General features: G+C 41.4%; 1 protein-coding gene across 2 annotated transcripts in view; it reads left to right on the top strand.

The window, feature by feature from the left end:
• The first annotated feature begins 834 nt into the window (after nucleotides 1-834).
• The window catches only part of NUCKS1 (nuclear casein kinase and cyclin dependent kinase substrate 1), a 46,895-nt gene continuing 36,437 nt past the window's right edge, over nucleotides 835-11,292 (top strand). The window contains exon 1 of one of the 2 annotated variants that reach the window (XM_036753922.1): nucleotides 835-1,058. In XM_036753922.1, the coding sequence (XP_036609817.1) occupies nucleotides 1,042-1,058 (17 nt within the window). In that variant the 5' untranslated portion in view covers nucleotides 835-1,041. The remainder of the gene's footprint in view (nucleotides 1,059-11,292) is intronic. The other variant, XM_036753923.1, reaches the window with a different exon arrangement.

The raw sequence follows: 11,292 nt of genomic DNA, 5'->3' as shown, positions 1-11,292 counted from the left end.
TGTTCTTAGAATAGCACTTAATAAACGATCGTTGCTCAAGTGATGAAGAAACCTTCAGTTGCAGACTTGGCTTTGGAGGACTGAGCTAGAGATGCCATTACTGGCCTGCTTATCCCCCTTGGCAGCTGCTTGGAGAGGACTGAGTGACTCTCGGCCAGGGGGTCCTCCAAGGCCAGGGCAGAGCCAATGTCATGAGCCTCATGAGCAGATTTTCTTAAAAGGCCCTAGAACGTAGGGGGTGGGAATGGTTTCTGATCATGAGGAGGTCCCCCCAGTTTCAGGAGAGTTACAGGTCTCCGAGGGGGTGGGGCTGAAGTTAGGGGAGGGGCTTGTGTATTTAAGGTCAATTTTTTTGAACCTATAGAAATTTCCCTCCAATTCCGAACCAGCCCCTTATTGACGAATCTGCTGCCCGTCTCACAGGACTTAGGCCTTGTAAAGCATCGAGACCACTGAAGCAGAGAAGAAATGAGCACGAATTTATTTGACATTAGATCACCGTGAATGCCCCGTAAATTCCCTTCGTCAGTCATTCCAGGGCACGGCTTAAGGCGAATCTGCTGCTCACGAGTGAGGCCCGCGGCCAGGCGGCGTCCATTTTTGTTTTGCGGCCGTGCGCTCTCACAGTAACTTCGGGAAACAGGATCCCCCCTCCCCTCGGAAGGGGAGGAGCCTATAGGGGAGGATGGGCGGGGCCAAAGCACCGTGATTATTCAAACAGTCCAACAGGCGAGACGCCCCCGGCGGATGCCGCCAATGGGTGGGAGGGCAGGGGGCGGAGCTCGGGAGACCTAGCGGGGTAGGTTGCACGGCGGCTTTGGCGCATTTTCGGCTGGTTTGATTCATCCATTTTGAAGAGACGGGGGAGCGGGGGGCTCGGCAGATCCCGGGGGCCTGGATCCAGTAGCAGCGGAGCCTGAGAAGCTAGCGGCCCGGGCCTCGGCGGCCAAAGCAGCTCCGGGGGGGGAGGGGCGCCCAGCGCGCGGGGTGGGGGGGGGGCCTGGTCTCGGCTTCGCTGGAGGTCCGGTTTCTGCTGCGAACATGTCCCGGCCCGTCAGGTCAGTGCGAAGGGAGAGGCCGTTGTGGAAGCCAGGGTGCGGTGGCGGTGGTGGGCTGCGGAAGAAGGGTGGGGGTGGATTTGGGGTGGGGGCGTGTATACATGGGGGGTGGTATCTTGCGGGTTAGAGCTGGGCCGCTTTCTTGGAGCGCGCCGCCGCTTCCCTACGGGGGTTGGCGCGCGCCTCTGCGTGGGGGAAGGGCGGGGGGGGGGCCCTAGCTGTCTGGCGCGCGGCGTTGCCGGCGGGGGGGGGGGGGGGCGGTGGAAGGAGGCGGCGGCGCGCACGCGCGTCCCCCCGTGCCTACCCCTCCCGCCCCAGTCTTGCGCTGCGCGGGTCGTCTCTTCTCCTGCGGCTTGGAGGGGCGGGGGCTATCTTGCGCGAGCGAGTGTCGCCGCCGCTGCCGAGTAGGAAGAATCGCTCGGAGTGCCGAGCCCTGAGGGAGGTGGGGGGTGGGGTGGGGGGCGGGAGTAGGAAGCCAGCTACCCCACCAGGCCCCACCCCCTTGGGTAGCTGCCCTGGAGCTTGGAGTGGAAGGAGAGGGCGGGAGTGTGATTGGGGGAGTCCTTTCTCGCCCCCGCCCCACACCGGCGTTCCGCCTCCGTCGTCCCCCCACGCCGGGCGTGGGGGGGCTTCGTCGTCTTTGGCGATCTTCTTGCCGTGGGGGCGTCGCCTTGGCTCGTCCCGGGGTCCCACCTCCGGGCTTGCTTGAGGGCCCCGCCCACCGCGCGGGGGCGGGGGCGGGAAGGACCCAATCTGCGTTTTTCTCGTAGGCCCCCAAATGACAGTCCTGGGCGGGAGGCGCGGCCAGAGACGGTCACTTCCCCGTCCCTGGGCCGTCCCCTTAGTCTTGGACTGCAGCTTGTTGGCGGAGAGAGGCGTAGGCCGAGCTTCGCCCCCGTCTCCCCTCCCTTTGCTCCTCCCCTCCCCCTCCCCAGGGGTGAGCATGTGTCGGAATCGGTCCCGCCCCCTTTCCCCGAATAGCTGGGGAGCTGGTAAACTCCGAAACCCGTCAGGCCCCACGCATTCCCAGAATTTCAGCAAGTTTACAGTTCTCCAGTAGATGGTAGACTCGCCCTTTTCGACCCCTGTCACTTTGTGGGGCGTGTGCCACTTTTGGAGGGGGAGTGGCTTTGTCAAAACTGATGGGAGCCTAAATAGAAGAGAATGGAAATAAAAGCTTGATCTTCAACTGCTGCTGACAGTTTTAAGTGAGGAACTGGCGTTTCTAGCAATATTCGAGTGGTGGGAGGGGACGGTGTCTGTTCCTGCTGCCTACTATTTCTTACTCTAAATTTTATGGAGAGATTCCTTTTGCCACACAGGCTCTAGCCTCCCCTCCAAGTCATTGCTGGCCCCCCTCCTTCCCAATCGCCAAACAATGTTTCCCAAAAGTGGTAACGTATATTTTTAGACTTTAGTTTTGAATGACGTTGGAGGGTGGGAGAGTAAATTAATTACATAAATTCATCGGTGCTCTTCTCTTTACTCCCTAGACCCTCCTCTCTTTCCCTCTTCCTTGATGCTGATGAGCTGTAACAGATTCCCGGTGAAGAAAACTGAAATGCAGTTCCTACCAAATTGGCTCTCCTGCCTACTATCAAATGCAAGATATTTTTGATAATCCAAATCAAACAGTATCTTTGATAGAAAAGCTGATGTTTGTTTTAGCTGGGTTATATATTTTATTATGTCCTGGAAGCACTTGCTGCAGCTTCAAATGATCACTATTTGTTTACAAATTTTAAATTTTGTATCCCTAAGTAATTTTATTATGTTTTTAGTGACCATTTCTTATTCTTACCTGCCTGGGTTTGTTCTCCCAAATTTAGATATTGGAACCAGAGCAGAACTTTATTGCTCAAGAAGTTGGATTTTGCTTCCATCACATGAGGGTAAATATACGGAGCCCAGCTTAAACGTCAAATATCTCTAGGTATAGGTGATACCAGCATCAGTTTTTCATTGTGCATTATAGAGATGCAACTAATTTTTACCTTTTTTATTTGGCATTAGCTGAATTTTTAATGGGCTTGTTTATGTTGCCAGTTGGATTTTTTTTAGTGTGTCACCTTCGAATTTATAAATTTAAAAATGACTCAATAAAAGGAGAATTTAGAGGCTAAGGACTCAATACTTTGGAGTGTTTGTTGTTGTTTCCCCAGTAAATGTCTAGAAGTTATGACCAATAACAAACTGAGAAGTAGAGTGTTCCTTGTTTTTTTCCCCCCCCAGAAAGAGTCTTGCCCTCACAAAGGAGTCTTTTCCTTTTAAGGTATAATTAGCCAGAGTGCAATTATATAAGTTTAGTTTTGTTCAGCAGTGAACAGCATTGACAACTTTATTCTCATTAGGTAAAAATCAATCTTTTATTATGACCAAGCAAAACCTGATAATAATGGAGTTGGTGGTTTTCTCCCCTTCATTGAAATTTTAATAGTGTTCTCACTGACATATATGGTGTAATAAATTCTGTGGGTTTTATGTCTTTCATTTAGACCTTGTCTTACTAATTCTTTAGCTTCACTATTAATGTTAAATAAAATAGTTAGAAAATCAGAAATGTAATAAAGAAGTACTTATTCTGGCTTTCATTGGATTCAGTGGTTGTTGGTAGAAAGTTGTTTAGTCATGTCTGACTCTTCTTGACCCCGTGGGCCATAGTGTCCATGTTTTTCTTGGCAAGGATAATGGGCTGGTTTGCCATTTTCTTCTCCAGTGGAAGGCAAACAGAGGTTGTGACTTGACCAGGATCATACAGCTAGTATGTGTCTAAGGCCACATTTAAACTCAGTTCTTCCCGACTCCAGGCCGAGCCTTCTATCACAAAGCTGTCTAGCTACAAAGTACTTGAAATTAACTCCTGGATGCTTGGGGGTTTGGAAAGGGACAGAATGTTACTATAGCTCGTTAATGCTATTAACCAATAAGTTCTTTAAGAAGTAAGTACCTCACAAAAACTAGTATTTTTAGATCCCATCCTTTTATAGCACCTAGCATACACAGCACCGCATGAGCATTTTTAAGTGCCTTTTTCTTTTGTTCACTTGCAAGTTGTAGAATCAGCAGACTCATCTAGACTAACCCCCTTACCTTGCATAAGAGGAGACATGCCCAGAGAGCCAAAGGAATTGCCTGTGGTCACAGAGCCGATTGGTGGTAGAATTTGGACTAGAATCCAAGTTTTTCAGTCTGATCCTTTTCCCATCTGCTTTTCAAAGAATTAGTAATAATTGATGTTTGTTTTAACATTTTAGAAAATTCTTTCTGTTTCAAATTCATTATCTGATTTCACCCTCACTAAAACCTTGTGAGATAGAAGTAGTATTAATGTCTTTTTAACAAGGAAGCTGAGCTAGAGAAGTTTCATGATTTGTGTGGATTAGAAGAATCTTGGTCTTAAAACTCAAAGCGTGGTGCTCTTTGCAATGACGGAGCTCCTTGTTAAAGGAACACCAGCAAACTTGTTTGTCCTTTCCTTTGTAGCACATCATCACAGATATCATAGGTCTGCCAGACTTGGTAGTTTGAACTGTTCCCTTTGGACCTGAGAACTTAGAAGGTTGTAAGGGAGTTTTTGCTATCCTCTGGCTTAAATTTAAAATTCTGAAATTCAGTTTTCTGAAACAATTTAAAATCACTTACCATATTTTACCCTTGTTTTGTATATGACTTTTAGGAAAATAATTAAAAACTTTCTTGAAATTCTTAATTGCTCCCTTCAGAAGCAAGAATTTTGGTTAGGACATATCCGAAATGTAAAATAAAAATCCAACATTTTTCCTGATCAAGAAGCTAGCTTTAGAAACCATCTGAGTGAAGGCCAAAGGAAGTTTGCTGAAGCTTGCACATTTAAGGTACTGTAATGGAATTTATTGTGTTGAACATTCACAATAAGATGTTCTATAGATATTTATCTCCAGATATGAGTGACACTAACACTCCAGTATGGCTCTAAATCTTAGAGGTTTTTTGAAAGATTCACACCAAGGTTATTTCATAAATGGGCAGTAGATTGTTTCCTCATACTTCTATTTCTCTCTCCCATCCCCCATTATCATTCTTTCCCTTAAAAACAACATATATACAAAAAGAAATGCCTTGAACCCTATTATCATTTATGTGCAAATTTTATCCATATAGGACTTGTCCAAAAAAAAAATTCTAGTCATTCAGGGTCATAGTCCAGTATTTAAGACACAAGCATTTTCTCCCTTGAAGTCCACTTACCCGACATAGTAATTTTTAAAATTTTTAAAGAGCCAAAGGGCAAGTTAATGTTGGAACATTTTCCTTGTTTTTTTCATTGTGGGAAGGGGAAAATAATACATTTTGAAGATAATACTTGCAGTTTATACAGATGCCAAGTGCTACTTAATGGGTATCTAGAAGAATTAAGAGAGGCCAGCTGATATTATTTAAACTGTATTTTGATGAGCCATTATCAATATTGAGTACATTCTTTATACATAGACACTGGCTCTAACACAAAATATTTTAGGAAAACCTGGCCTGTGTTATATATTAATGATTTATTTAATTCATTCAACTTAGTTTTTAAAATTATTTTCAGGAGGTGTTTAAGTACTGTGATGCAGGTTCTAGTCTGACTCTTCTACTTACTGTCTTATACCCTCAGTTCCTTCAGATATAAATTGAGGAAGTTGATGTAGATAGCCTTTTTTGAGTTGGTTGTATTGGACAGCTATTTAATGTTTTTATTCTAATTTACCATGCCATGCTTGTTATTTAAAAAGAGTTTGGCTTGGAATTTTTTTCAGTACTGTTTTGAGGGAAGAAAGCCAAGAGGTTCCTAGAAGACATAGCAAAATATTAGGAAGAGAGAATATAAGAGACATGAGGAAAATGTGCCTCACTGGAATGAAAGTAGTCAGGCTTTGAAACATTAGAATTAATGGCTTATATTTAATGTTTGAGGCTTCAAAATCCAATTAACAGATACAATTTATATAGCATGCTTAATGTTTGCAAAAGATTATAGATATATTACCACGTTTAAGCTCCTCAACTCTGTGAGGTGGGTGCAAAAGGTAGTATTATCTCCATTATACAAATGGGAAGATGAAAGTTGGAGAGAGGTTAAGTGAATTGTCCATGGTCACACAGCTAGTAAGTAGCTTAGAATTTGAGCTCATGTCTTACTGACTTCCCAGTGAAGGTACTTAGGAACAGTTGTAGTAGATGACAGTCTTAACATTTAAAAGCATTGTTCTCGATTTTAAAAAATTGATATCTCTTGCTCTTAGACCATTTTCATACCCAACTATGGTCTTCCCTTCTCTAATAACAAAGAACAAAAAAAGGTGGTGGAGCAAAACTGACATATATCACCTAAGAAAATATGTGTCTTCCCTTATATGCTTCCTTTTACCCCTCTTCTCTCCCCCACCCCCCCACCCCACCAAAAGAAAAAAGGGAGGGAGGTGCATTTTCTCATCTCTTCCTGAAATGTAAGTTTGGTTACTATGTTTAGCCAATCCCCAATTAATTGGCATCTACTTTATTTCTGATTCTTTGCTACTGCTAAAGTATCATGGTCTGTATGAAACCCTTCTAATTTCTTTGAGATACATACTTAGCAGTGGATTCCAGGGCTTGACATTTTAGTCTTTCTCTCAGCATGATTACACATTTTTGCTATAACTTTTTAAAAGTAACTGACATTTTTGCAATTTAATCTTTAATTTGCCAGAAAGTAGCTTTTTTCCAATCTAGGGGGCATCATGGTGGAAGGAAAGAACAGTAGACTAGGAGTTCATACTATCCGAGTTCTAATTTCAGATCTGCAGCTGGGCCTTGGGCAAGCCATTTCCATGGTAAACTAAGGTTTCCTCATTTTTCTAATGTGAAAAGTGAGGAAATTGGTTATGATTCGACACAAAAAGAGGAAAATATATTTTCTCCATGAAACATTTTGGGTGAAGGAATATGTTTTCTTCCATTAACACTAGAAGGACCAGCTATGTCAGTTGATGCAAATATGTTATTATAATTTTACTTACTTTGCTATCTCTATTTTCTTTGTCTTATGGATGAAAAAAGTTCACTGTTAGTTGACACTACTTGATTCTTTGAACTATTCTTAAATTCTGGTCCTGCTGTTAACAGAAAATTTGACAACATGACATAATAAAACACTTTGAGTATATACCATAAAATATCCATATACATGTTTAAATGATTATCTTCAAAAAATAAATAAGTAACTTTTTTACTGTAGTCAAATCACCAGGTAACTACTATGTGCTAGGCACTGTTGCTGAGTGCTAAGTACGTAAGGAAAGGCAAAAACAGTCCCCTTCAAAGCGTTCATAATCTAATAAGGGAGACAGCATGTGAATAACTGTACAAACAAGATATTCAGGATAAATTAGAAAAAAATCTCAGAGGGAAGACACTTGAATTAAGGAGGACTGGGAAAGGCTTCTTGCAAGAAGGTATCATTTTAGTGAAGATTTCAGGGAAATCAAGAGGTTGTGATGAGGGAGAGGATTCCAGACTGAGAGAAGTCAGTGAAAATGCAGAGCCAGGAAATGATGTCCTGCACCTGGGTTGTAGAAGTGTTGAAAGAGAGAAGATGTAATAAGAGAATCAACAGGACTTGGCAACAGATTGGATGGGAGCAGTGGGGGCTGTATATATATATATATGCTGGGTGTGTGTGTGTGAGAGTGACAGCGTCCAGGTTGACACCTCATTTAGTTTATGAGTATATAACTGGGAGCATGATTGTACCCTTGACAGTAAAAGAGTTAGGAAGAGGGAAAGGTTAGGTTTGGGGTGAGATAAGGCATTCAGTTTTGGATTTGAATACTGGACATCCAAATCCAGATATCCAAGAGGCTATAGCTTTGGCTAGAGCAACTTACTCAACAAATATCAATTAAGCAAAGTATTGTGCTAGGCAGTGGAGATACAAGGACAATGTGAACAGTCCCTATCCCCAAGGAGCTTCCATTCTTCTTGAAGAATGTGTTAATATATGACTACATACAGTATGTACGTATTTAAGTAAAAGAAGGTAATTTGAGGAGAGAGAATTGTCAATTGTCAATAAGAAGTATGAAAAAAATGTTGGGTGGCACTTGAGCTTAAGTTTGAAAGAAACTAAGTATTCCGAGAGGTGAAGGTGAAGGAATATATTCAAGGCATGTAAGAGAACAACAGCCTGTGCAAAGGCATGGGGTAGGAGTCCTGAGGGGACAGTGAGTAAGCTAGCCATTTGGGCAGTAACAGGCTGTGTGAAGAGGAGTGTTGTGGAGTAAGCAAGCATCCCAAGGTAGGGTTTACTGTACATTCCAAGCCAAGGAGTGCGAATTTTATCGTAGAGACTATCCCAAGCCACAGAAGCATTCTTGAGCAGGAAAATGATGTATCTAAAGTCTGTTCTTTCTATAGCAGACTAAAAATTTAGAAGGCTCTGAACTATGTAGTGCGTTTCTGCTTACCTGTAAAATAATGATAGTGCCTCTTTCACTCTTTTGGGTTCACATTTTTATGTTTGATGTTTTTGGTATTTTATATCTCTGTTTGCCAATATCCCGCCCTCCTTTACAGTAAAGAACAGTTAAGCCAAATACAGTCCAGAAACTCTTACCTTAAAGTATTGGTCTCATAATTATTTTTCTTAGAACAAAGTTTAACCATTGTGCGTTATATGATGTCTAATGCATTTTAATGTTTTCATTTAGTCATTGGGCAGACCGTTCTAAGTCAGCTTCTCTTTTCATCATTTCATACAAGTTTTCCCATGTTTCTCTGAATTTCTCATTCTGGCTTCCCTCTTAGAAAAATGTACATTATAGTTTTATTGATAAGCTTTTTTTTACATTAACTTATTTCTGATTATAACCCCCCCACCCCCAAAACAAAATGTAACTAATATTTCAGGGAAGAGAAGGAAAAAACATGGCTTGTATCTTTAGGAATTTAACCTCACTGCTTTGTAGTTATGTGACTATCATAATGACATTTATGATCACAAAAAGTCACATGACTGCTATGGCCCCCAACAGTATTCTAATACAAACATTAGCATTCCTGAGGAGCTATAGAAGTAGCATGAGAAAGAGACACATGATGTCTGAAAGCTTTGATTGTCCTTGATTCCAGATACTCGTCTGTGCTTTTTTTTTAAATTGGATGTGCTCAGATCACCTCTTTGCTTCCAGAAGTTCATCCGAGAAACTACAATTATAATTTCTTTTGTACATATTCAGGACCAAGGTTTAGAGTTGGAGCTTAGAGATCATCTAGTTCAATCCTCTTTTTGGTAGTAATGACTTTATAGTCGTTAGAACCAGGGTTGAAAGCTGCTTAACCAAATCCTTTGCTGGTTTTTATTTTACTCTACAAAATAACCTATGATTGCATCCTGTCTTTTCTTTGAGGAGGTAATAAGTCCATTCTCATCAATGCCTAGCTTATGCTAGCTATCAGATATTTAAATTTTGCTGCAGCATTGTGAAGTGGAGTTTTAGTGTGGCTTAGGGGAAATGATATGAGAGACGTTTGGGAAACGATTGCCTTGGAAATGAACTGTATCTTATAAAAGAGGCAGTGTTTACATAGCTGTAGGAATAGCATTTCCAAATTGATCCAGAGCTATAGGGATTGCAAACAAAACTTGAAAAATGTCAAAATAAGTTAAAGACTATTCTTTATTTTTTTCTTCTGTTCCCCAAGTTCATATTCAGAAACTGAAAACTATCCTTTGCTTACTTGATAAGCGTCTAAGAGCCTATGCTTCTTTTAATGATTTTATGTATTTTTTGTACATTCTTGCATTTTTCTGACATTGTGCTTTCAGTGCATTCACTAAGCAGTTAAATGTGAAAAATATAAATGTTAGGTTCACAGCATTATTTAGTACATATGATAACCTAGGGACTTCCACCATTCAAATTGAATGGAGTTGTTATGACTTGCTTATGTTTAAAAAGGAGAAAATTGAGAGGAGAGACATCATTTTTGTGAAATACATCAGTGGTCCCAGATAACAAATAGATGGACTTGCAAAGCCTAAATGCTTTGTAAATGCCGTTGGTCTTTTTAGATGTGTTTTTACCTCTCACGTAATTCTGGTGAAATAAGATATTTTCAATTGAAGCAATTGACAGATACATCAAAAATCCAACAATTGTAATATATATATACATACACACACACACATAATGTGTGTGTGTATATGTGTACAATGTGTGCTGTTTCATTTCACCCTTCCCAATTCCAGGTTTGAAATACTTCAAGGACAAAAACCTGAGAAGATGTGGGACAACTCTGAAAAGTTAGCAAGTGAAGTTATTTTCATCTAGGACTTTTCTAGATAGTTGGTTCATGTTCAAGGTCAAGCTGTAACTATAGTCACATCTCTTTTATTTGACCTAATGGAGAAGAATAAAAGGTATGGAGGATCCAGGAATTGTGTGTGTGGTTTGAGTAGATGGTTTCATATTTGTATTTAAATATGGCATAGGTATGGCTAGTGCCTTGGGAGCTTACAGCACAAATCATCAGAATAGCTTTACTGCTGCTGCTGCCCTCCAGGCCTTTGTTCTCTTCTTTCTCTCTCCTCCTTCCTAAAATCTAGTATATTGGTAGGAGACGATTGTATCACTATCCGATGTAGGAAATAAGTCTGAACCAGACTTCTCTCAGCTATCGTTTACTCTCCTTTAAAATGAAGGGGTCAGACTAATCTCAAAGGTTCTTTCCAGCTTAAAAATGGACTTTTCCAGCTTCTTGGTTTACATCTTCTCTGAGTCAAGGAAGTGGTTTTTGCCTTACAAGGTTTGTATTTCTTGTGCTTGCCAGGAATAAGGTAAGAGGGATCTGCTAAGGATTTTAAGGAAAGATTTACTGGATAATTCCAAGCAGATAAGATTTGGCTATACAAGGATATTATGAATGAATAAAAATGTACTTTATTAAGCCCTTATGATGTGCCAAGTACAAAGGAATATAAATTCAAGAGTAGAGACAGCCCCTGCTTTCAAGGTGTTTACATTCTAATGGGGAGAGCCAACACATAAGCTGATATAGGAGCCCAGCAAGGTGGAATACTGAATGAGAAATTCTCTTGCACATGAATTTAGTTTGTAATGTAGAAAAGTCTTTGGTTCTGGAAATTACTAAACAGATTTAATGTTTAATGTCCTTTGTACATTTTACCACTTTGTGGTTTATTTGTTTTTTCCTCAGGGGCTTTCTGTCTTAA

Source organism: Trichosurus vulpecula, chromosome 4, assembly GCF_011100635.1.
Source record: "Trichosurus vulpecula isolate mTriVul1 chromosome 4, mTriVul1.pri, whole genome shotgun sequence".
Taxonomy (NCBI): Eukaryota; Metazoa; Chordata; class Mammalia; order Diprotodontia; family Phalangeridae; genus Trichosurus; species Trichosurus vulpecula.
The sequence above is the reverse complement of the archived record's forward strand: the minus strand, read 5'-3'. Positions and strand labels throughout refer to the sequence as shown.